This window comes from Leucopleurus acutus (genome assembly GCF_964270905.1).
Source record: "Leucopleurus acutus genome assembly, chromosome: 17".
NCBI classification, from domain to species: Eukaryota; Metazoa; Chordata; class Mammalia; order Artiodactyla; family Delphinidae; genus Leucopleurus; species Leucopleurus acutus.
In genome coordinates, this window is record NC_139159.1 from 73,741,324 (window position 1) to 73,768,519 (window position 27,196).

The 27,196-nt window shown below is 45.1% G+C and overlaps 1 protein-coding gene across 1 annotated transcript in view; it reads right to left on the bottom strand.

The window, feature by feature from the left end:
* The window catches only part of ASAP1 (ArfGAP with SH3 domain, ankyrin repeat and PH domain 1), a 349,290-nt gene that overhangs the window by 39,877 nt on the left and 282,217 nt on the right, over window positions 1-27,196 (bottom strand). The window contains exons 14-18 of the mRNA XM_082858607.1: window positions 12,560-12,647; window positions 10,437-10,485; window positions 7,259-7,422; window positions 5,724-5,857; window positions 3,741-3,832 (exon numbers count right to left, since the gene is read on the bottom strand). Of these exons, the coding sequence (XP_082714733.1) occupies window positions 3,741-3,832; window positions 5,724-5,857; window positions 7,259-7,422; window positions 10,437-10,485; window positions 12,560-12,647 (527 nt within the window). The remainder of the gene's footprint in view (window positions 1-3,740; window positions 3,833-5,723; window positions 5,858-7,258; window positions 7,423-10,436; window positions 10,486-12,559; window positions 12,648-27,196) is intronic.

Below are 27,196 nucleotides of genomic sequence, written 5' to 3' on the forward strand. Positions count from 1 at the left end.
CAAAGAATGATGCACGGCTATGGGTTCACTTCTAAGCTTCTTTTCTACTCTTATCCAAGGCGGGTAGGGCTAGGATCCATGGCAGGGAGGGAGACCTAAACTGCAGCGAGCTCTGCAGGCGGGCTCTTGTGGCTGGAAGCATCACGCAGATGCTACCTGATAATCCAGCAGAGAAGATGCAGAGGGCACTGAGGTATTGGCCCCAGGTCACCTAGAAGACCACCTCCAGCCCTGGCTCTGCAATTCTGTGGCTACAGCAAGTGTCTGAGCTCTCACTCGGCAGGATGTGTTTAACCCTTTCTGGGCACTCAGAGTTATCTCTATCTAGTCACATTTAGTCCCCCGGCAATGGAAGGCTTTCTGGCATGGGCACTACGGAGGGTGGGAAACAGACTTGTCTGAAAGCCTGGATAAGAGTTCTAGATGAAAGACAACTTTCTCCTTCTGTCCCCCACCAAACCCGGTCCTTCCTACCTACCCTGGCTCAGATAACGGTACTGGCCATTCACCTAGATGCTCAGGCCAAAAACCGTGGGCGTCATCTGGACAATTCCCTTAAACACCCCATATTTAAACTGATGAGCAAATCCCGGTGGTTCTCCCTTCAAAATACATTGAGAACTGAACTGAACTACTTTCCACCACCTCCGCCGCTACCACCTTAGTCCAATTTATCTTTATTTCTCAGTGGATCTGGTATAAATTTCTCTTCAGTCTGTCCCCACCACCCCCTATAGTCTGTCCTTCACTCATCAGCCACAGCTGGGTTTCTCAACCTCTGTCCTACTGACGTTTTGCCTGGATAATCCTTTGTTATGGACGGCAACCCCATGCTCTGTAGGATGTTCGGCAGCATCCCGGGCTTCTATCCTCTGGATGCCAGCAGTACCTGCCCAAGTCACGATGTAATGTGTCCACACACTGCCAAGTGTCCTCTGGGGGCAAAGCTGCCCCAGTTGAGCATCACTGAACCACAAGGATCCATTTAAAACATAACTTATCATGTCACTCCCTTTGCTTGACAACTTCCGATCACACTTAGAATAATAATATCCGAAACCATTCCACGACCTGCAGAACCCTACGTGTCTGGCCCCATCTCTGTGGCATCTCCCAGCACTCTCCTGGCTCAGTGCCCTGCAGCCTCACCTGCCTTCTTGTTGTCACGTGAACACGCCAAGCCTGTCCCCCTTCAGGGCAGCAACACTTACTGTCCACCTGCCTGGCCTGCTCGCTCACACCTGTCCGTCATACCCTCTAGTTCTCAACTCAAATGTCGGGTCCTCAGATGCTCCCTGACCCCCTACACGTCAACCCCTCACCCTGTTACGTTTTCCTGCTGACACCAACTACCATGCGAACTTAGGTTATTTACTTTCTCATTCCCTGTGTTTTCCTCACCCCAGTGAGAATGTAAGCAGGACAGGAGCTGCCTTGTTCACTACTGACTGTATCGTCAGCACTTAAAAGTGTGCCTGGAACACAGAAGTTGCTTAATTAAATATGTGATTTAATCATGTTACAGGAGATTCACTCCATTCCTCCCAGTTGTGCCCAAATGAGAGAATAACAACAATAATGATGACAGCAGCAGTAAATACTCACTGTATGCCCACAGCTGCTCTAAGCTCTTCTCACTAGTCCTCCCCACGCCCTAGGGGGCTGACACACTTTGCAGATGAGGAAACGGAGGCTCAGACAGTCAAAGCTACTTGCCCAAGATCCCAGTTTAGGAAGTGGATCCGAACTCCCGGAGTCTGGCAAGAGCGGCTGGCTACGTTAGAGATTCGGAGAATCATGAGCTCTTTGAAGGGGAGGGCCTGACGGAGGCCACAGAGCTGACGGGGCGCAGCGCTGACGCTGTCTCCCACGTGAACAGCAGGAAACAAAAACCCATGTTGTTATGAGATTTATCCTAAAGAAATGCCTTCGAGGTCTGGGTCACGTAAACACTTCAAAAACACTGGTGTGGGCAAGACTGGGCCGTGTGTGCTCGAGCACTCACTGTTACCACATCTGTGAAGTAACCCACGGATCACATTTGTCTGCAGTTGTTTTATGATCAAACTAGCTTCGGAAAGCCCTAGTTCTCAGTGTAATTTGAGCTCATTAGTGTGAAAAAGACGTCCAAGCAGTGTTTGTGCTAGGAGAATGCTTGAAGGTTGCTGTTAAGCCAGACGCTCCCCCGGATGAGCTTAGGATATTATATTCAATATAGGCCCCCAACATCCCTAACTTTTCTTCTGTGACACTTACCACGACTACGACTAAATGATTCACTGTTCAGTTTCTTGGTTAACACCTAGCTTCCTCTCTAGGCTCTAGGTGTCACGAAGACAGGGTTTATATCTAGTTTGTGTTTTGACGTTTCCCCAGCATCTGACATAACACGAGGCACAGACTAAATGTACAACATGCATTTGTCTAATTCAAGAAAAGACAAATGCCAAGAGGCCTCTGGGAGATCGAATTTCGAGATTTCAGGAGGAAGAAAACATGTTCCTCGAATGTGCCCCATAAAGTGCTTTGCTTTGAATAACCAACCACCCGGGAGAGGCTGCAAAACATTCAGGCTGGCGTCCACTTCACAAAGGCTTCCCTGATCGCTCGAGTCGGAATTCAATCTCTTTTCTCCTATTTATCCACAGGATTTAAAAGTGTAAATTCAATGTAAACCTTTTTGAATATGCTTAAAGATTCACATGACTCAACAATAAAAATGATATCAGAAAGTGTTGACTGAGGGGGTCCTACGCCCACCCCGGAGGAAGCGCTTTTATTAGTTTCCTGGGTATCTGTCAGTGTTTCTTCAAGCAAACCCAAGTTTAAATAAATACATATGTTTATGTGTGTCCTTCACTGTCTAAATCTATTTGGTGTCTGAGTCCAGATGATGAGTAGCGAGAGTTCACAGGGAGGGATTAATCAGTAGAAGTGCCCAAAATCTGGCTCCTGAGTTTGGACAGGGTGCCTGGGTCGGGGGTGCGGGGGCCTCTGTGCACTTGTTCCCACGCCCTCCACCCTTCCCTGCCCCAAAGGCAGCGTGCCGTGAGCACTGCACTCACTGCACCTGATGTTTTCACTTGACAGTCATCCTGGAGATCATCCCAGATCAGGACAGAAGAAGCTTCCTATTCCTTTTTACATCTGCAAGGGGTTCCGCTGTGTGGTCATACCACAGAATACTTCATCCTGTATCTACAGGTAGACACTTGCTTTGTTCCTAATCCTTTTCCATTACAGAACAGGAAGAACTTCCCAGAAGTGCCGTTGCTGCGTCAGGGTAATAAATAAATCTGTAATCGTGATGAAAATGACTAATTTGTCCCTTATGGATGGTGTACCATTTGTACTCCCACCAACAACACAGGAGAGGAGATGTCTGTTTCTCCACAGTCTGCCTGAGTGGGCTGTTAAGCGTTTGGCTTTTCGCCAATCTGACAGGAATCTCCCGTTGCTTTTGTATGTCTCTTATTTATCACAACATGTGAGGATTAAGAGATAATTGTCCTTACGAAGATTTATTCTCCACAGAGCAGCTGCAACTACCTAGGGAAAGGTGATGATGAAAATAATCGGGTCATTCCAGAAATATGTCTCAGACACTTTACTTTTCTCTGCTTTTTTTCTCATAATGAAATTTCCTCTGGGGAAAAAAAATACTACAACCACTGAGAAGTTTTGGGGAGAGAAGAACAATTATAGAAAAATAAAGAATTCATTGTATTAGAAGTACTTACATATCACTTGAAGGGGTGGGTTTTGGTGAGGGGCTGGGTAAATTTGCTTCCATAATATCATTAAAACTATTGTTTCCTACATTCTTGGCCAGCTGTAACATAAACAAAACACAATATAGCAAACTCCTTACTACTAGTTTAAAAGTTTCCTATTATTTGCTTTTGAGATTTCTGAATACGTATTTTCCTTCATTTGACTCAAAATACAAACTGCCCATCCACCTGGTCAACAGATAACTTACGGAGCACGTACTCTGCGCCAGGCACTGAACTTCTGAGCACCGGAAATACAGAGATGGGTAAACCATGTTCCCTGCTATAGGAGCTAATGGACTAGTGGAACCACGGATAAGAAAACCAATCATTTTCACAAACATAATGTGATAAACGTTAGACTAGAATAGGATGTGGTCCTACACACACACACACACACACACACACGCACACACTATATGAGATTAGACAGAGCAGATTCCAAATATGAATCTAGGTTAAATGCTTAATGGACAGCAACAGCTTTTCAATTACCATCACAACTCATTTCTAGATAAAGCAGATTTACTGTTATTGAACAGAAAAGGATGTAGGATTCCTTTATATTTGGGGTACCAATTAAGATGCTGCAGGATTCCTTTATATTTGGGGTACCAATTAAGATGCTGCAGGATTCCTTTATATTTGGGGTACCAATTAAGATGCTGCAGGATTCCTTTATATTTGGGGTACCAATTAAGATGCTGCAGGATTCCTTTATATTTGGGGCACCAATTAAGATGCTGCAGGCGATTAATGAAGAGGCCCCAGGAACCATTTTGCTTCTGGGTTCAAGACCCTTCCAAGAAAATTTGTCCTGAAAGGCTTTTGGTCATTGAGATAATTTGGGGATTGATGTGAAGTTTAGGAAACACTCATGTGATCAGGTCTCTTGGATTTATCACATAGTTAAGTGTTTACGATGGACTGACACCATTTTCATACTAAAGAAGAACGTTACAGGTATTAGGTCTGAGCCTTTTCTCGATGACCCTGAAGTGAATAGGGAGCCGTGTATCAGGAGGATACTTCCTAAATCAAGGGGCTCATGCAACACAAGACAGACCACCATTGCTTAATGGGTGCTCAGATGACAAAGGCTGCTGGCTGGGTGACTACCTGCCCTGACCCTGGGGTACTTTGCTCCCAGCAAGGCTAGTGATAAGCTAGGCTTTCAGATTTTTTGAGCCCCAGGCACACTCAGGTCCTGATCAAGAGCCTCCTGTGTGAGGAGAAGCCCTACTTTACTTCGAACCCTTTCACCCTTAGTAGAAGGACTCTCTCACAGGCACCAGGGTTCCAGTTATGCAAGACAGGACTGATGGCCACAAGGTATTATAGGAGATGCCATAAGTAGGCCTTTCCTTCCTTCATTTGGTGAACTGTGGGACCAGTTTAACTTGGACCTGATGAAGGTCCCCTTTCCATATTATAAAGCTATACACCATAACGGCACACAATTCTTTCCCTGACTACCTAAAGAAGTTGTGGGTTAAGGAGTGGTTGGTTTATGACAGTAGCTAACAGGCCACTCTCAATTCATGTGTACTTTTACAAACTTACAAACAGTAAAAATAGAGAAAAACTCTTTGGACATTATCTTTAATAACATAAGCCACTAGATAAAGCGAACATGCGAGTTCAACATCTAACTCCCTTTACTGCTATGACAGTGAATCATATAAAAACTATTCCAAAAGAAGAAAAGCAGCTTTGAAAAAGCCTATCCTAGAAGAAAAGAGCCATTCAGTGGAGCTAATTATAGAAATGTATGATTCGCCAGTTCTTCAATCAGGAAGTAGAAACAGTCAATGTTACATACCACAAAATTTACATTTTAAATACCTATTTAAATTCACTAAATTCAGGAACTAGAATTCTTTGTACTCAGCAGAAACAAAAACCCCCAAAGCAATATACTAAATATATTCATGACAGGTCACTACTTACCAAGAGTTCAGAAGTTCCTAATTTGTCTAGTTCCAAAGACTGAATGCGGGAAATATGAACCCCCATTTCCCTATGGATGCCGGAACATTCTATGCAGGTCAAAATCCCCAAGTTGGTTGAAAGCCAAGTGGGTTCTGTGGAAAGGATTTTGAAGACAAGATATCTAATTTTTAGTGTGCCAACTACAGAGGAAGCTAAAACAGTAGTAAAATTTGTTAAAAACTATAAGGGAAAAATTTAAATGGAAGAAATGGATGCTTGCAGTTTAGCCTAGGGGCTGTCATAAAAACTAATAGCTTGTTAGACAGCAAATTTTAAGACAAATTTTAAAACTATCCCTTCAATACTGAATGGAAAATAAAATTCAGTGCTTTATTTTTGTGAAAATGTGAGAAAGACTTTGCCCAGGAGGCCGAGGAAACAGCCTGACAGTGATAGATTAAAGGCCTTCTAAGTACAGCTCACAAGGGACTGGGTTCTACAGCCATCGTTAACCTCCACGCTACAACCCAACTTAACCCGTCATCCTGGTTGTGGCTTCTGCACAAGCACCTCTTGGTAATAAGACAGCTTTTTCTACAACCCCCAAGGGCCCCAGAGCAGAGCCTCCTCTGACATACCCTGACACTGTGTCAGTCACTATCACACACGTACACAAAAGCAGAAGATGTGAGACTTGCCTCTGAGGTGCTTATGGCCTGTTGTATACAGGAGCCCATCTGCACTAGTAAAACAATTAAAAAGGAGATCATAATGCTTAAGGATAGGTTTGCGCGACATTCTGACCACTACTAGATGTGTGACTTCAGGCAAGTCAATCAACTTCTCTGATTCCCCCAGTTTTCTCGTCTGTGAAATGGGGATAATTTTAGTTATCTTGCTCAGAGAGAGTCTGTGAGGATTCAGTACGTAAAGACCAGCAAAACAAATATCACAATCCTTATTATAACGTAAGCATTTGATCAACGTTAGCTACTGTCAATACCTAAGTAACACAGATGCCATTTGAGAACAGAAATTTGGAGCAAGGGGACACCAGTGTGATACAGAGGCTGGGGAGGTTTTACTGAACGGAAGGAAAGGTACCGTGTGCCAGCCAATGTCATATACGCCATTTCACTACGCCCTCACAACAGCTGAGGTTTGTTATTCCACTTTCAGGATGAGGAAACTGAAGATCAGAATAGGAAAGGGACTTAGTATGAGGTCGTCCAGGCTCTGAGAAGCGGGTGGGTGATTCCAAACCAGATGATGGACTCCGTGTCCAGTGCTCTCCCCTTACCGTCCATTTAACTGGACCTTACGGGAAAGGTGGCATTTTGGCAGGTGCCATTTAGGGAGAGCAGGGGAGAGCTTCCCAGGTAGAGCAAACGGCAGGGGTGAAAGCACTCAGAGGTGGGACAATTCACCCACCTCTAGGGCATACATGTGTCTGTGTCCACAAGGAGATTAAGGCATTTTAATAACCTGCTTATTTATATTCTACAGGAAGAGAAGGGATGTTTAACAAGCGGCTCAAGTCTGGGGGCAAATACCTGACGAGCCGCAGTCGCAGCAGACATCATTGCCTGGGAGCCGCTGGACGTCCTCAATGATGGCTTTCGTCAGGTCCTCCAGGCTGTTCTCCCCCGTGCTCTGCTCTCCACGGAAGGCCATGGTGAGGGCCTCTTCTTTGCTGTTCGTCAGCACTGATATCCACCTGTTGTCAGAAACAGGAGGAGGAGACATAAGAGCCTGGTTGGCCATTGCATTCTCCTTCCCCTGCAAAAGAATCTGTTTTCATGCAGAACTGGCAAAAGAGACCTCCCCATAGCAATACAAAGAATGGAAAACAACACACAGGAGAGAACTAGCGAGATGAGAGGAACAGATGAGAGGGTATCAATGACCAAGGGCTTGCGTGAACACATAGGCGCCTGCATTTCCACGGAGACAGAATATAAAGGGAACGTCAGAACGAAGAGGACTCAGAGTGGGACCAGCCTAGTGCAAGGATGAGAAAGAACAGGTGAGAAAGGAATAGGAGGCAGGAAAGGGAGTTTAGCAAAAGGCATTGTTTCCTGGGAGTCCATGTCAGCGGGGGGCACTTAAAAGTGAAAGTGAAGGGGTATTTCATTTTCCATGAAGATTCATGCTTATGAAAAAGGTACATTAACAATGGAAACACATAATGTTTATTTTATGAAATGAAAAGTGCAGGCTATTAAAATATATGTACAGCATGACCACAATATGTAACCAACAAAATAACCCTTTGCTACTAATCTATGCGTAAAACAACCTAAATACCCAATAACAGGGGTTGATTAGCAAAGCCTGAAATAACCACAAAGTGGACTAGTTAACCAGGTATTGAAATTTAAGTTTCCAACTAATTTTTGGATGACTTTGGGGAAATGATCACAATATAATGTTTTGTGAAATAAAAAGGAAAAAAACTGTCACATGACATAATCTCAAATTTAAATGTATTTGTGAATTGTATATTTTGTTTGGGGAAAAAAGGGATAGAAAGAAACTCACCAAAATACCGGTTGTCTCTGAGTGATTTTTTGTAGGAAAAAACAGATGGAACGCTTGACTCTATTTTTCTGTAATTGTTTGAATCTATAATGCGTTGTATTACTTTCACGAATGAGGAACCAAAGCCAAATTAACTTTTTTAGAAGAAAATCAACAAAAAACATGAGAACAAATGAGAACAAACAGTGGTTTAGAAATGTTTTTCATTTCATTTGAATAAGTAATAGAGACAGCAATGAGGATTAAAAACCAAAGCAGAGTATTAATACCTGGAATAGGTGAACTGCAAGTCATACCTTTGACTCTAGGTGGCGCTCACCCTCACTGTTGTGAGAAAAAGGATCGCACAGCTTAGCTTTTCTGCTATGAAGCAGAAAACCCAACAACTGTTCAGGAATGGAGGGGATGGGGTGGGCATTTAATACCTTTTAAGTTAAATAATATTTTCTTCTATCATTAGTCTCAAGTTATAAACTAGAAATTGTTCTCTTAAAAACAAGTCAAGAATCTGGGTTCCACAGGGCAGATCACTGTGCACTTAACAGCAGCAGCACTGATGATGCTGGAGTTTTCACTTGACTGCAGAAGCCTCTATTTTGCTTTCCTTCGGCATCCTGAGATTTTGGCTATCTGATATTACCAGTATCTACTATGTGCCACATACTTATAATTTCTGAAATATAATCCTCCAACAAGCCTCTGAGTTAGGGTTTACAAATGCTTTAAAGAAACAGAAGCCTAGAGAGATTCAGTGACTTGCCCAAGGCCCTAGAGTGGGACTGGTGTCAGACTGGGAAAAGGAAACAGTTCTGTTAACACCTTTTTTTCAGGGTTCCTTCTCTTATGCCACATTTGCCTCTTTATTTGAAAACTCCTGACAAAGAAATTAAAAACATGATAAAAACATTTGCCATGATAATCTGAAAATACATATTTAAAGGACAATTCATTTTCTGGAGGAATAATTCAAATTTGGTGAAATGGCTACATTTCAAAAGGGTCAAGAATTAAAGCAACTATTTCTGACAATTCTTCAAAAAACTTTAAAATTATTTTAAAGTAACAGGCATACAAAAAAAGTATTAAGAAACAAAATAGTGCATAACGGTGTTTTAATACTTTAAAAGTCACTTTGAGTTTACAAGAGTAAAAAAAAAAACAACGGGCACTGTATGAGAAGCTTTACACATTTGACCTCAAGTCTCAAAATCCTGCAAGCGAGGGCTAGAACCCATCTTACTGACAAGAAGGCCGAGGTGGGACGATCTTTTCAAGGTCACAAAGTTACTACCGGGCAGATTCTGGACTACAGTCAAGTCTGCCTGCCTTTAAACACGCAACTGCTCTTCTGTTGTACCTGCCTCCTTCCACAGTGAGATGAGAAAGGATTTCTCTGTTCAATTCACTGGACACTTTCACATGAGAAAACAACTCAATGAGGCAGTGAAAATTCCTCCCTGTAACTTGGAGGAAAATAAACATCTTTCCGTGCAGGATGCCAGGACGTCTTCATGAAAACCAAGTCCTCCCCCCCATCACTACCACCAGCACCCAGAGAGAAGGCAAAAGGTAAGAATTACTTGAACACTGAATAAACCCCTCCCAAGTGCAGACGGTGGGATGAGAAATGAGGAAGGCACAGTCCTTGTCCTCAAGAAGCTCTAGGTGGGCTTCCCTGGTGGCGCAGTGGTTGAGAGTCCGCCTGCCGATGCAGGGGACACGGGTTCGTGCCCCGGTCCGGGAGGATCCCACGTGCCGCGGAGCGGCTGGGCCCGTGAGCCATGGCCGCTGAGCCTGCGCGTCCGGAGCCTGTGCTCCGCAACGCGAGAGGCCACAGCAGCGAGAGGCCCGCGTACCGCAAAAAAAAAAAAGATATAAAAAAAGAAGCTCTAGGTCTCCAGAGGGCTTGGGCTGAGCCGGGGATCCAGAGGGGTGTGAAGTGGGTGCGGGGCAGGAGGGGGGGAGCAAAACCCCCAGGGCGGTGTGGCTTGAGCAGAACCTTGCAGGGGGCACCTGAGTTTACTGAGCACCCTAGACAGAGAGGAGAGACACATGTGAAGGCCCAGAGATGAGAAATAACCACCAGGATTCTCAGTAAAAAAAAAAAAAAGAAAACTTAAAGGTATACTGTACAGGACAGAGATGCTTTTTCAATGTAAGGCATCGTGCCGTTATTTCAGAACTACTTACGCTACGTAATCCTGCTCATCTTCTGCCTGAAAGTGATACGTCCTATTATCTAAAATACAAAAAAAGAGAAAAAAGCAAAACCTTAGAAAGCAGAATACCTTAGGTATTAATGCAAATTTTGAAAGTTCCTGGGGGGTGGGGAACACATTAAAAGCAGGATTTTAATATAATTTTATTTTTGCAACATTTTGTTTTAGCAGTTACACGATCCACTTTGTCAATATAATTCTTCTGAAGGGCAACAAGAATACAAAAAAATAACTGCGAACACCACGTGAATGCCTAGCACTTCTTTTGAAAAACAAGCGGGAAGGGGGACGGGTCCCTACCTGGTCAAGTGGATCTCGGTGACAAATCGGAGAGTGCTACCTGCGAACTCAGTATTCTACTTTTCCTTCTCAGTTTGCCTCTCACTGGCTTTCCTTTTTAAAAAATTCCTTTCCAGAAATGATAAGTAACTCACAGGGCAGCCCTGACAAGCAGGCACATCGTGCCCCAGGCTCCTCTCTGGCTGAATCAGGCTGCAGGGAAGAAGGGCTCAAGCCTTGCGGCAGGATCATCCTTAAGCTGCGACTCAGGTAAGGAGAGGGCAGCTTAGCTTGGATACTTTGGGTAGGTGTATATGAGGGAAGCTCTTCCTTAAAATGTGGGATCTGCTAGAATGTTTCTACATACTGAGGTCGAACTACCACTGACTTACCACCTTTACTTACTAGCCCGTCACTCACTACGTGACTGGCTCCAGGGTAGGCCCCCCTCCCCAACTCCCTGAGAGAGAGGAACACGCCCAAGCGTCTGGGCTGAATCCCTGCTTTACCACTGTGAGACCTTGTGTAAGTTGCTGAACCTCTCTGAGTCTCAGGTTTTTCTTCTGTGAAACGGGAAACTGACAGGGCTTTTGAGAGGTTTGCCCATGTTTATAAAGCACCTGGCACATATTAGACATTCAATAATTATTATTAATAACCTATGGATTCTCAAATCGAGGGGTTCTTAACTTTTGAAGTCACAATATAAATTCCAACTTTTCGTATTTCTTTCTCATCAGTAACCCAAGAAGTCTCACGGTCATAAAAATCATGGTGAATCTGAACTTCAGTAAGTGCTGTAGAATCCAGCTTAGACTCCACCCAGAGTCTCACAACTGAGTCCATCTCTTGGGCTGGGACTGTTTGTTCCATTCTCAGGACTACATCAGAAGGATTTCAAGGGACAGGAAAGTATTTTTGTGCTCTACACACATAGATCATAGGCTGTGGGTTGGCCTGTCCTGTGGGGCTCTATAGAGAAGGATGAACACGGAAGGTCAGTGCTGGAGGATTTCAGAATATTTGTGAGTCACTTCATCGGCACTGCCATCCTCTTGCTTTACAAAGAGATGTCTCCTCAGCTACCGTGAACACCCATGGGACCAGTGAAAGCACAGGGAGCCAGACTGGAGGAAAACAAAATCTCCCCTCACTCTGAAGACTGTGAGAATACAGGCCATCAGTTGGGGGGTGGGTGGGTCACTGCGCAACCTCATCACAAGAGAAAAACACACTCTGACCTGTGGAATAAGACAGTGACAGAGCACAGTGTCATTGACTGATGAAGTCAGAAGGCAGTTCTGCTTGGAAGCAGGGAGATGTTTTTTCCTTTCAGGGCTTGATTCTGCAGCTGGGAAAATCAGCTGGACAGACACAGTGGCACACCTGTGTTGTCAAGTCTATGTCTGCGCATCTCAACCACAGCTACACATTAGAATCACCCAGGGACTTCTTAAAAAACACCTATGTCTGGGCCTCACACCAAAGACTGATTCAGCAGATGTAGGAGAGAAATGAGAGTGTGCTTACAAAAATCCTTCCAGGGGGATAAAGCTGGGTACTTGTGGCCAAGAACTGGTCTGGTTTACTGCACAAATCTAGATTCTACTCCACTGCAGTCAGATCTGACGCGGTTATGCCTTCCCACCTGCAGGTGGGCTCCATGCAGAGAGGCCCAGGGCTCTTCTCAGAGCTGCGTGTGCCGTACGTACAGCAAGGAGCCCTGCTTGGGAAAGCTGCGGCTTCCAACCCAGAGAACGGGAATAGGCTGGTGGCAGAATGCACAGTAACTGACTCGGGAGAAAATGGACTCACGTGATATCAGGTCAAAAGACTTCTTGTCCTCGGCATTCGGTTTCACCTGACAGGTGAGAAGGTTCAACTTGGCGGGTTGCCTGTTAGACTGGACACAAGACGAAAGGGAGAAGTTACGGGCAGCATCAGCTGTTCCCCACAGGCCCAGTGCCCGTGGGGCAGGTGTGCAGGGTCATGATAAATTTGATAAGGTCTAATTCACCCCACTGGAATTCTGAATCTCATTAGAGAAGGGAAAAAAAAAAGTTAGGTGGCCTACTAAATGTCTTTTAATTGTGTATAAACATCCTGGTGACTAATCAGAATGGAATCGAGATAATCCATCTCGCTTTCAGTGAAGGGTGGGCATGACCCATGGAAAGGTGCCTTTCTGGAACCTACACATACACAAGCTCGAAGAGTTGGCACTTTTCACTACTGCATCTTCCTGTGAAATGTAGCTGAGCGTACTTCCTCCAGTCACTCAAAATGACCCCAGTAACCAATCACCCCAAACCCGGTGTCTCAGGCATCCACAAAGTTTGGTTACAACACGACATTTACATTACTTCTCCCAAAAGTACAAGGACAACTACTAGCGATGAGACATTGCTTAACGAGCCCCAAAATCTGGAGAGAGGTTAAGACGATGAGGATTTCCCATCACTTTCCAGCAAGTCTCTTGGTCACACACATAATTCATACAGAGCCTGCAGTATCTAGATAGTCATGCTCATGTAGGCTTTACTTAAAAGGAGTCTCGCCACATAATCATTCTGGTCAAAACTCTTTCTGGCCCTCCTGCCCACGTGTCCAAGATCACAGGCTGGCCAATGGTGAATGCCAGCTTCCGGAAGGAGCTGACCAAGGAGTGAAGTGCCCGAGTGCCTGGGCTGGGCTTTGCTTGAACAGAAGTCTGCGGAAATAAGCAATGCACTCTTTAGTCAGGCCTGCATGCCTACCCCAGCTGACAGTCATGATTCCGAAAATCTCCATGCCGGGAACACTTCCACCCACATCCGACTTAAGCCTTTAGGGAAAGCAGAGAGGGAGACGGTAGAGACAGGTCCCACCAGTGGCTTATGATCAAGAATATTTCAACGACATGCGCTGAGCCTCTCACTCTCAATAATGGGCACCAGACACTTCATTTCCGTTTACCTTCCTGTGCTTCCTGGACAACTTCTGAGATCCTCCTCTGTGGTTTCAAGGAGATTAGACACAGAAAGCAACACGTTTTGTCCTGAGTCTATCTGTTCCAAAGCAAGCTCTCTGGTTGGAGGAGAGGAAGTGTGAGACCCCCAGGGATTTCATATTCTTTGCATGTACATGTGACTTAGACGTGGAAACCGGAAGTAAAGTCCTGTACAGGACGGTTTTGCCTAAGAGAAACCAGGGCTCGGGAAAGGATTCCTGTACTACAGACTGACTGCCAAACCCAGGATGGGGAGGCAGAAGGTTGCGGGCCTGAAACATTTTCTTAGAATAGACCTGGCGTAGGGTTGCTAAAGGCCCCTGTCTCCAAAACCAGCAGCTGCAACCACAGACCTTGGCTGGGTCCATTGTAAAACGAACTGTTTAGTCCCTCATCTTTTGGGGTGTTGATAAAATCGCTGGATTTCCCATATGATCGACAAAGACATCTGACAGGCTGGAAAGGTAGCGAGCCTGGTTATTGGTGAGACTTTGTAGAATACCATGTTCCAATTTGGCACCCACATTTAAAGGAGGATGCAGAAAAGCTTAGGGAAGATCAACAGATGATTAAAGGAGTGGAAAACGGGAACTTTGAAGATGGTTTAAAGGCATTATTTAGTCAGAGGAAAGAGGGTGAGGAGTGACTTAATCATGGTCTGCAAGGTCATGAAGGGTTGCTATCAGGGAAGGTCTGCAGCTGTTTTGCATTTGCACAGAACGCAAATTGTCGAAGATATGAGCCAGACGTGAGGAAGAACTTCCCAAGTTTAAGTTGATTATGCATAATAAGAGGTTTCAAGTTTCTTAACCTAAGTAGAGAAAACCTTAAGAATTTTTGAGACACCATTCACATGTGAATGTGACAGAGGGTTAACCAGATGATTTCTTTTTTCTTCCTGAATGTTTGTGACTCCACTGCTTCTGAACAACCAACATATACAACCAAGTAAGAGAGACAAAATTTTAAAAAAGGAAAAAATATTCAGTTAAGTATCAACCGATCCTGGAAAATGAAATATCACCATTCACCTCTCATTTCAAAGCATGGGCTACTTCCAAGTACATTACCAGAAAGCTTCTGATGACAAGGGTTTTGTACAGTTTAAGTCACTGCATGATTGACCCACAACTTCAGTGACAATGACATGTGACACTTAACTCCCTTGGAAGCTTGTCAAGTCTGCTGGACTGACATCTGCCACGTCAACATGAACTTCACTTGACACAGACATGTCTTGCCTGTACATAGTATTCTGTCCCCAAATGCCAGTGAGACAAAGGACCTATCACCCCAAATGTGAATCTGAAGAGCAGAGAACACAATTTTCGACAGGTGAAGCAGCCGATGCGGCCAGTACCGAGCCCAGGAACACCAGGAAGTGGAGCAGGATGCTGAAGCAGAGTACATGGACCAAGGGACCAGAAAGCTCGGAATCACTAGCCATCACTGAAACTCCAGGTTTGTATAACTTGCCAAAATGTCACAGTCCTTTCTCGACATTTAGTACTAATGTATAGGTATACCGATGAACGAAGATATAATCTGTCCCGGCGGTTCAGCAGACTAAAATCATAGTGAGACTAGATGACTTGCCCTGGGATACAACACTGTGGAACAGTTTAGGAACTGCTTTCATACTGTTTAAGTACAAGAAAGGATAAAAAGGAAAGGAAACATGTATTTATTGAGTCCTCACTGTTGGTGATTCCTACCACACTCTGAATGAAAACCCCAGGCTGTGCCAGGACCTCCAAGCAGCACCTCCAGGCTCCTTCTGACTTTGGCCCCTGCCGCTTGGCCTGCTGTTCTCCCTGCCGGCGGTGAGGGGCACTGGCCTCCCAGGGACACCTCCTGCTTGCTCCCTCCAGGACTCTCCCAGTCGGCACCTCCCCAGAGGAGTGGTTCCTGGCCTGACCACCCTCCCTAGACTTCCTACCCCTTTGCACCCTGCTGTGTTTTCTTCCTGGGTCTTCTCACTCCTATTTACTTCTTATCTTGCTTCCCACTAAGGGCACACATTTTTCTGCAGCAGGCACTCAAATATTTATCAAATGAACGAATGCATTCCAGGGGCCTTACATATACTATCTCATGTATGACCTGTGAGGGAACTATTTTAAGTTTCTTTTACTAAGTAAGATGAAGAAGCAGAGGCGCAGAGAGGTTAACCGACTTTCCTAAAATCTCCTAGAAAGGAAGCAGCAGAGCCTGGAGCAGAATCCAGGGTTGAGTGGACCAAAGGCCCACTCCTCCTTCCTTTCTGCTTCCATGGGAAAGACAGCCACACAAAATCCCCCAGGACCAGCCTGAAGCCCCAGCCCACGAGAACACCTCCTTCTGAGAATAAGGGTTAGAAATAGAGCAAAGGTTCCCAAGATTAGCTTCTATTTTAATATCTTCTCAGGTCACTTGACTTTCAAAATTGACTCAAAGAGAAATTTTAGAAGCCTATTTGAAACACCTATTCACTTATTCATTGGAGAAGATACTGATGAAGCCTCTACCACATCTAAGCACATATGAAGAACAGGTGGTCTGTGCCAAGCAGCAGCTACGGGAAACAGACACGACCACGGGCCTAGGACGTGCCTGCTGCCCGGCGGGGCCCAGAGCCTGAGCTGGATTTCCATAAGGCTCCAGAGGCAGCCTCATCCCTGAGTGAGGGCTTAGAGGAGGGGCAGGTGCAGGTACCTGGGGGAATGCAAGGGACAAGGCAGTAGGTGATGCGGAAGGAGAAGCAGGGAAGGCGCTGCACGTGGTGCTAAGGACTCTTGTCCCATCCCAGGAGATCTGCAGTGCACTTGCATCCAGGGGGACAGCTGGTGGAGGAGGCCGAGAGAGTAAGACAGATGAGCAATGATGGGGGCCTGAATTAAAGCCAGGGTCATTGTGCTGGGGGCCAGGGACTCCAGATACGGCAAGAAAGAGACTTTCAATAAATTATTCCCCAAGTAACCTCGACCTGGTATGCGGTTCTCCCAGGCTCTGCATCTGAACAATGAGTGAAGGGGCCCGCGGCCCCTGCAGGCTCGGCTGAGCCGCATCTTTCAAAAGCCACAAGTGCTCTCCCCCAAATACAATTTTGATACCTTTCAAAAATGAAGATTGTTTTGGCTCTGCACCCTGAAACTGAGGCTTGTCCTTATACAGCTTTTACTCTTCACTAAAAGAATGCATATTCACTGAGGAAACACTCGGAGCTAGACACAGTGCAAAGAAAAAACCGAACGTTACTTGTTAATCCCACTTTCACACCCAGAGACAGTCATTGTTAATACCGGATTCTAACAAGATACGTGTGTGTGTGAAATGTCTGTTCTTAGAAAAAATGGGTTGGTTCAATTTGTATATACTGTTTTGCAAATTGCTTTCTCCAGTTAACATATACAGAGAAGAGTTCATTTTTACACAAGCATGTGGCAAAGCCATTTGCAGGTTTTTGAAAATGTTTCCACTGGGGAAGCTCTGGACACGTTCCCTGCACAGAAGCGATGAAGGTATTAGCCCTGTGACATAATGCTCTGCCACCCAAACTAGAGGATGCCGTTCAGCTAGGAAAGTCATCAGAAATGTGTGCACAAACAGAGTGAGTCGATTCTGACGCATGTTTCTGCATCTCCCGAAAGAAAAAAAAACACCACACGTTGCTCCTTAGACAGCTCGGCATGCCCTGCGGTGAAGTGATTTTGCTGGAAGCGTGAAGTCGGTAGCGCGGGCATATTTCTGTGAGCAGAAAACAGCTGCTACTGGAATTAGTATCCAGAAATGAAGTTATTTCTCCCCACCGTCTTGCTGAACTGCTCTGCTTCACAAACAAGAAGTGAACATCATTAATTACTTGGGAAATAAGCCTGACCCAGCCAGGCTGAGCCTGCTGTGTAGATAGAAGTAAAAATAAAATAATAAAGCTCTCTGCACTTCCTAGGCTAACGCTTGTTAACACTGCTGTTCAGATTCTTACAGGCATTTCAATTTTTTGTTCAATAAATATTTGGACACCTACCATGCCCTGGAGGGACACATACGTTTGGCACACAATCAACCACCACAATAACCCCCTGACAAGAAGTTAGGTGCACAGTGAACACCCAGCACTGCAGAAAGAGCTTATCTCCAAAATTTTAGTACATTAAAACTTTGGTTTCTGGAAAGCATTTTGGTTTCTTTGGGGCAAGACAGACGTTTTCGTTTACCGAGCAACTAAACTACTCGATACTGTATATAAATTTTATCATTTCACTCTTGCAATACCCCTATGGGCTAGGTACAGTGACTGTACCCATTTTACACAAGAGACAACCAAGGGTCAAGAAGGCGAAAATAAACTGATCAATGTTTTACACAAAGTAAAAAGCAAAGCTTGGATTCGAACAAATTTCTTCCCAGAGCTCTCCGCATTTATCACGCTGTTCCCTTGTCCAGACAGACCCTCGGGACATTTGCAGAGTCAGTGAAAACATCTTCTTTTTCCCTTTCTGGTTCTTCCTACCCTGGAATGGCCAGTTCCCTCCTTTCCTTTCCAGATCACTTAATACGCCTGAGAAGTCTCACTTATTCTCCACCTGTTCCACATTCCAAAATTACTATCTTGTGGCCACAATTAAAGCTCCCCCATCCGTTTAGTGAGCCTTCAGACAGCTCAGGGGAGAAGGAACTGATCACCCAACTGAAGCAATTCATCCTAGAGTATGATGACTAGGAATTCCCTCAAACCTCCCAACCATTTAAACCATAGGACCGATTTCTAGTTGGCAGAACGTGTGTGCATGTGCAAGAAAGATCTATTTACAAGTGGAGATTTTCTTGAAAATTTCTTATTGCATTAATGAACTTGTCATGACTTCTGAGAGTATGTTCCACTCTAGAATCAACATTAAACAATACTGTAAACAGGAAAAAAAAAAAAAGAGGTTATCAGGGCTCCTGATTAAGAAGTGGGACTGATGTTACCTCATCCGACCAACGTGCTAGATATTCATCATTTAGTCATTTCCACAAACATTTACTGAGTGCCTACTATTTGCCAGTATATAATGTTTGGGCCAGTATAGAATTTTTTTTTTGTGGTACGCGGGCCTCTCACTGTTGTGGCCTCTCCCGTTGCAGAGCACAAGGCTCCGGACGCGCAGGCTCAGGGGCCATGGCTCACGGGCCCAGCCGCTCCGCGGCATGTGGGATCCTCCCAGACCGGGGCATGAACCCGTGTCCCCTGCATCGGCAGGCGGACCCTCAAGAGCTGCACCACCAGGGAAGCCCCAGTATAGAACGTTTAAATTCCCATTTCCTATTTAACTGTAGTAACCACTTTAATCCTTCAATTTCACCCTCCCTTCTTCATCTAAGAATCAAGTCCAGAGGTTCCAACAATCTCTGCTCAACATGAAAGCAGGAGAGATTTATTTGGCAGCTCCTCAAAGCCCAGGCAGCATCAGCACCCTTGTGACACCCTTGTGATTCTGGAGTACTAGCCAAAAGGGGATGCCGGGTGCAATTCTCGGTCTTTAAAGCCAGAACGAGACACTGTCATAAATACCCGGCTTTCATGGAGCCACACTGAGGCTCCTGCTTCTTTGTCTGGAGCAATACACTGTTCTGTTAACTTACAAAAGCAATTTACTACTCAAACTCTACGGTACACGGTAGAATGGAGAGAAAAACATAATTCTGGAGGCAATCAGACCCGGGTCTGAGTCTAGGCCCAGTCGTCCATCCTGAAGCCATGAGCTCTCCTGAGTCCCAATTCTTCTTGTCACAGAGAAGGGAGACAACGCCTTCTCCGCTGATAATGAACCCAGGCAATGTCTGGACAAGGGTTGGTGCTCCCCCTTCAGGTGGGAGGTGGTACGGGCTCTAGAATTCCACTTCTTTGGTTCAAATCTGGCGCAAGCACCTGCTGGCTGTGTGACTTTGACTTTTTCCCCTTAAAATGGAGGTAACGGCAACTGCCTTATGAGGCTGCTATGAAACTTAAGTGGGAAAACATGAAACTAGCAGGGGGTGTGTGCTTAATGCATGGTAGTTACTATTTTTATAGCTATTATTTCCCAAATATCTCCTCTAATGGCGTCCACATAGCTGACACCTAAGATTCTATACTGTCATCAACATCCCTCTAGATTAAGGCGGTATTCCCTGTTAAAAATGCAACCACCTCTGGGAGAGTTACCCGTTAAAGTCACCCAGGTTCAGAGAGAACACCAGATCCTGTGTGACAGGAGGGTTACAGAGGGTGAACTGAGGCTGTGTGCCATGGGCAGGGTGGAGGAAGGGGAAGCAGAGCGCCCTGGCTTCTGTATGAAAAGAGCATGCAAGCGAAGTGAGGGGACTCCAGACAGACAGAGGGGAACCGGAAGAGGGGGCTAAAGGGCCCAGAAACGCTGGGGACTCGAAACGGAGAGGAGCTTAGAGAGGAGCTTAGACCTGCCCACTGCTCTGATTTTATTGCTTCACCTATTAAAAGGACCCTCAACTAGAATAAAAAGGGAGGTAGGGAGACTCAGACTTCAAACTGGCCAAGTTCTGAATGAGGTCCACGCCAGTTCACAAACCTTACAGAAGTCCTTGAAATTGGCTGCAGGTTTCCACCTTACTACCCGCCCCTCCTGTCTGTTCGTCCTTTTAAATTACACCACTGGCAAACAATGGGGGAGGGGCTCAGGGATTCCCCTTCTGGCTGAGCATCAGAATTACCTGGGAAGCAATCCTTGGGCTTCAGCACCAGACCAACTAAATCAGAACCTTTGGGAGTGAAGCCAGATGATTCTAATGTACAGTCAGGCCTGCAAATCACTGAATTCGTTCAGCCAATTGCAGCCTCTCCCAATCACTCGTAATGATTCACTCAGATGGAAGCGATAAGGGTTTGTATCAGGAATACCCTCTGTATCGACGCTGCTAATACACAATCTTGGGATTCAAACAGTGACAAGGAGAAGCTCCTTCTCCAGGACTCAAATCGAGTAAAAATCGCTGCTGAATATATTGTTTAGAAGAATAAACAACCTGTAAAACATAACCAGTTAGATTTCTAAACTTATATTTTATGGAACTTGAGTTTGGGAAGCCCTCTAATAACCGTCAATGTCGTCAGGTCTGTTATTTGCAACATGGCAGACGCCTACAGAGATATTCCACAGGGACCGCCTGCGTTTTGGAAATAGTGCTGCTTATTTGTATGTCCAAATAACATTATCTGCGTGGAACAGCTGTGTTCCTTTTGCTGGTCACTGTGACTATTCAGAAGATTCAACACCAGTGCCTTAGGACCTGAGGCTGCATTTTGAACTTGATTTATGAAAGTCAACTCTGGTCTTCTGTTTAAAAAAAAAGTGGGGGAGGAGAGGGAGCTCCATGTCACCAGGGCAGTGGGGTGAGGAGCTGACTGATGAGGTGAAGGACAGAGGCACCACCTGAAGCCGACGGAAGGGGCATAAAATAGAGAATTATTATTCCAATGGAGGAGGGAGAAATTCAAACAGGAATTAAAAACACTGGTTCAGGATGCTCTACAGAAATTTTTTATGGTTCTTGCTTAATTGGAATTTTTGTTATACCAACTATAAAGTATTTTTTAAGTTCATCCTTGAATTCTCTCCCTTTTTTTTTTTGCATCTGGATAGCAATAGCTTTTTTTTTTTTTTTTTGCGGTACGCGGGCCTCTCACTGTTGCGGCCTCTCCCATTGCGGAGCACAGGCTCCGGACGCACAGGCTCAGCGGCCATGGCTCACGGGCCCAGCCGCTCCGCAGCATGTGGGATCTTCCCGGACTGGGGCACGAACCCGCGTCCCCTGCATCGGCAGGCGGACTCTCAACCACTGTGCCACCAGGGAAGCCCAGATAGCAATAGCTTTTAAAGAGTGTTTAATTAAACCTCCAAATGTCTCTTAAAAGCGAGTAAGGAAAGTGATACCATTCTACCCATATTGGCTTCTCTTGGGTTCTCCGAACACGCTTTCTGTCCTCAGCACTTTGGACTGTCCTCTTCGCTCTGAGGGGACTGCTCCTCAGCAGGATCAATGCCATCTGCAGAGATGCCTTCCCTGCCCACACCAGTGGGGCTGCCCCTCTTATTTCCTATCCCAGCACCTGCTCACTTCTTTTACAGCACTTAGCCTCTGTTTACCCCAGGCTCCAAGAGAACAGGGGCCACTAATTCACCACTGCTTCCGTAGTACCTGGCCTCGTGCCTGCTTAGAAAGGAATAAGACATCTTAATAAGCAAATTATACCCATTTTACATTGGAGAAAACTGAGGCTCCAAAGACTTAAGTAACTTATCCAAGGTCCTACAGCTTGTACAGGAGTTTAAGCCCAGGTCTAATTAGCTCCAAAGTTTGTTCTTTTACAATTCACAGTGCTGCTTCTAATCACTGGGGGTAAGGAAAATAGTCTCTTCTTGTAGTGACAATGGGAATAAAGACGTGCAATTGGGCAGAGTCCAGAGTAGCCTCAGAAAGCAATGGAGGCCAATCACAGAAATCAGGTTATTAAGCACACTTCGAGGCAGGGAGCAGCCCATTGTGAACAGGCTTTCAGCGCATCTGTTAAAGCCCTCGCAGCTGAATGTTATCTTCAGGGCTCTGGAGAGCACAGAGACTAGTCCTTGGAAAATGTCTGTGGGTCTAAAGAGCCCAAGGACAGGGAGAGAGACATCAGATTCTTGCTTTAGTGCAATGCCCTGGAGATGTCAGCAGTGCTGTTCACCTCTAACAGGAAGAAATGAAATTCCTTTGAGAGGACAGGTGCCCCAAACCGGCTTCATTAAGTACCTCGAGGGGTAAGGAAATAGCAATACAAAGGAATTCCAATAAATCAAATTAAAATTGAGATGTTAACACTTTAGGGAAGAAGACAATAGTAATAGCAATGATAACAGCTGACAATTATATAGTGCTACTTCCGCCCCACATTGTGTTCTAATTCCTTATAATCAATGAACTCGTTTAATCTTTACACACACCTATGAATCCGGCAGTACTGTGAGGGACTGACTCAGTGTCATCTGGACTCCAGTCATAGCAGTCTGGCCCCATGGTGCTGCATGCTGTCACCCCACCTCAGCCCCCCCAGATGATGAGACTAATTATTAGGTCTACCAGACACTTAGTGGGGTCCAGGCTCTACAAAGCTTTAAATGCATCATCTCATTTAATTCTCACAACACTGAAAGACAGGTACTGTTAGCATCCTACTTAACAAGTGAGGAGTAAAATTAAGTACCTTAAAAGCCACACACAATAAGCAGCTGAAGAGGCATTGAATTCCAGGCTGACTCAGAGGGCTATGCTCTTGATCTCATCCTCCTAAAACGTGCAGCCCACCAAGAATCATCTAAAGAGGCTCCGCCTGGTCCAGTTCAGTTGGCTTCTCAAACTTTTAGAGTAAAAATCAAACCTTAGTGGACTTCTGTGTGATACTGAAAGCATTTTTAGTGTTGAGAAAGGAGTGGCTATGAATTTAATGATTGTTACAGTGTTAATCGTAAGAGCATCTGCAGGCATTTAAAGAATGTATGACTTTAAAAAATCAGTCTTCAGATTCAAAGATAAGTTCGTGGACCCCCTGTAACATCTTCATGACCCCGACTCCTCTGCTCCCCACTCCTGGAAACCCTTAGAGCTGTCTTTACCCTGAGACCCTATGATTGACTGAACAACAAGGTAAAGAGTTTCATTCCAAAGAACTGTTCTTCATAGACCTTTCAAAGACCTCACGACAAGCTGGCATCGGAGGAAAGGCCTATCATGTAGTAGAAAGAGAACTGGCTTTGGGGGTCTGAAAACTGGTTCAGCTGTTTACAGACGATGTGACCCTGGGCATGGGATTTAATCTCTCTGAGCCTTACTTTCTTCATCTACGAAATGCAGCTTCACTCAGAAAGTATTCACTGAGCACTAACTACATGTCAGGCAGTGTGTTAGTCACTGGGAATTCAAAGGTGAGTAAGACATAATTTCCACCTCCTAAGATCTTCCAGACTAGTGAAAAATGAAGACCGTGAACCACCCCTGCAGGTGTAGGCAGAAGACTGAGTGCGGGGCACGCTCTCAATGCTCAATAAATGGCAGTCATCTTTCTTTTGCCAACCCATATTTGAACCGTATGTGACACTGGGGTTAATAAATTCAGGAAGGGTTTTTGAGAAGCAAAGCTTCTTATACTCTTGAAATTAATTTTTCAGGATTATTATAATAAAGTAATATTTCACCTATAATTCATATACTTTCTTTCTTTGATAATTTGTTTTATTCTATACTATAATGCTTATAGTTAAAAAAGTACAAGCAAATAATACAAGGGTACAGAAATTTATTTGTAATAGTTTAGTGGTTTGATATAAACACTTTTATCCTTAAGCTTTGAGGCGGACTAAAATGTTTGCCATAGATTTGTTAGAATTAGCATTTTGAAATGCAAACATCATGTGCTGCGCTGAGCAGATACTAGATACTATCAGTATTATTGTTACAGCAGATTCAGAGATTCTCAACTGAATTTGATTCCCAAAGTGCTGGATTACTTTGAACAGGTACATGAAGCAATGAATTTGCAGATGAAATCTTCTAGGGATGGGAGCAAATCTTGCAGGTGTACACAAAGTGGATTTCTTCCTAGAACAGTAAGTTGGGGAGATGAATGGCCCCTGGAGCAGGTCTCGCATATGTGGTTAAGCCAGCAGACTGCAGCTCATTAATCTAAATGCATACCCGACCCTTTCCTGGTCAACCTGACAAGAACAACCTGCAAAAGTGACTGGGGCCCTTCAAGAAGGAGGAATTCCCCTGTGTTAAGGGGTCCCAAACAAAAGCCCTACATTTTCTGACAAAAAAGTTCATTTATCCACTTTTCCAACGATCACTGAATTCCATATGTTTTCCCAGGAAACTGCTAGCCTTGACTTTCAACCTGATTCTAAGTGATCAGTGGTGTTTGCAAAGTCTGGAGAAGCCAGCTAGAGCTGGCTACAGAGATCTTTCTGTGGGAGCAGGTTATGTGATTACAAAGTGATATAACTGGCAGCAAAAAAGTGTGGCCTAAAGCCAGTGAAAAGTGGGGAACAGGTTAACACAGACCAGTGAGAGGCAGTCAGAAATCAGGTGGAGAATCCCATCTTCCTCTGGGCTGCTCCGGGGGCAGGAGAGGTAGACCCACAATTTCCAACGTGTATAGCAGGAGAGGCCAACTAACTGTCAATAGGTTTCAGTACCGCCAGCAACATCTGAGGAGGTAACACTAATAGCAACAACTGCTAGGAACTGTGGCCCACACACAGCATGGTATCTCATTTAATCCTTACTAGCCCCTTTAGGAGTTACATATTTTTCTCAAGGTCACACGGTCAATGGCGAAGCTGGGATTCAGACTCAAATCTGACAGATGCCACAGTCCATTCTCTTAGCCACTAAACAATGCCACTGATGTGATGTCTGCTGTTGATTAGAGCCTTAAGGAAGCACAGAAACAGCTGACTTGGCCACAATGACGTGTTTGGCAGGAAAGAAAAAGGGAGGGTGGAAGAGAACGTCTGTTTTTATTTTCAGCATACTACCCAAGGCCATGTAAACTACACGTGAGCAGTGCCGCTGACTCGCTGGATCATCTTTGTGATCTCCCATAGCAGGTTCTTAAGAGAAGCAAATCGATGGAATAGGATAAGGCCATTACGTAACTTGTCAGAATGCTTACTGAGGACTGTCACGGCCAGACGAATCCAAGGCAAGAAGAACGTGAAGACAGGGCGCACACAGCGACTTGTTAACTAAAAGCTCTGGATCCACATAAAGTCAAATGGTTGGAAATGTTCACTTTAGCACATTTAACCTGAAGAATACTTCCCGGGAGTGGAGAAGTCCTAACATTCCCCTGGGGCCTCTCTGTTTTTTATGTCTGCTCTTGCACAAGATTTAGACCCAACTCAGAGGGTCACACTGCTTACACCTAACTCAGCTAATAAGATCAGACACTATTAGACATGAGTTGGGCTCAGGAAAGTGACTTGAAGGCCAGGCACCATCACATTCAGGTAACTGAGGATCACATGTTCCATCTATACCTTACAGCACAGCAGCTGGAATGTCTCTTGGGACTCCAGCGACTTGAAGAGCACTGTTCTGACTGCTGCAGGCCTAAGACCACCCTGGATGCCTTTGGGACTCGCCCCGAGGTAGGTCCACCTTGCAGTTGCCCAAGAGTATAGGATACCTGACCCAAGACAGGCCACACTGAGGTTCTGATCATAAAACTGCAGGGCTGCCTGTACTGTACTGTCCTTATAATAAATGAATCACCGCTCAGGGGTCACGTCCTGTTTCGGGCCATCAGAGAATCCCAGCTGGCTCGTACAGGCACATGCCTCTCGCAAACACTGACTCTTAGGCACCCCCGGTTCAGGGCTGTGTCCTGGGACCCCAAGCTGGGGAGGAACTGGGGTTGCAGGTGAGGGGGAGTTAACATCCGGGTGTGTGGAGTCCCAGCCTGCACCAGATTCCCAGCCGCGCCATTTGTTAGCTGGGTAACCTTGGGAGGTGAACTTCTCTGAGCCCCGGCTCCCTCATCTGTAAGACAGAGATAACAACCTCACCTCTAACTCAGGGCTGTTGAGGATTAAATGTTAGCACGCATTAATCAAGGCGCTGGTGGCACGTGGTAAGCATTCCAAAAACATCAGCCACCAGGACGATGATGATGAGATGGGATGACAGCAGTTGCTTTTGAAAAGTCAAAGTTAGATGGTGGGAATCTGCACTGTCACACAGGGCTAGAATGGAGACGGTTTCATCATCTATAGAATAGGAGTAACAGAAGCTAATAATAATGTAAGATGGGCTGTGGTAATGTGCTCAGAGCAAGGAGTGCCCAGCCCAGGGTGTACACTCAGGAAGTGTTATCTATTCCCTTAAGTGGTTCTGATCTTGGATCATGTGGTCAGAAACCTTTACGACACAGCCCCACAAGTATTTTAATCACCAAAATAATGAGTAGGGTCAGTCCCTCCTTAGCCAACAAACCATTAAGCCCTCACAGAGGCTTTAAGAGTGAAATCCTAGCATTTGCCAGTTGTGGGACTTGGGCAAGACACTTAAACCCTCTTAATAACAGATTTATCTGGTAGCTTGTGGCAACAATTACATACGGTAATCTGTATAAAGCATTTTCTATAACTGGGCTCATAGTAAGTAAGTACTTACTTAATATCAACTAATGTTATTACTGTCAGAAGTTCTTCATGGGACTCGTTTCCTAAGGTTAACTGTGTATGGAATTAAACATGAGCAGGTCAAAGTTATCTCATTTTCCACTTGTGTATTTTTGATGCCTAGTCCAGCACGTGGCCGAGTGGAAGCTTATTAAAACATTGCTGAATAAATGACTAACTGTTAGACAGCCTCAGTGATAATTACTAACTGATCTAAGTCTGCCAGCAGGATTTCTGGTATCAGATGGGTGGCTTGTCCCAACT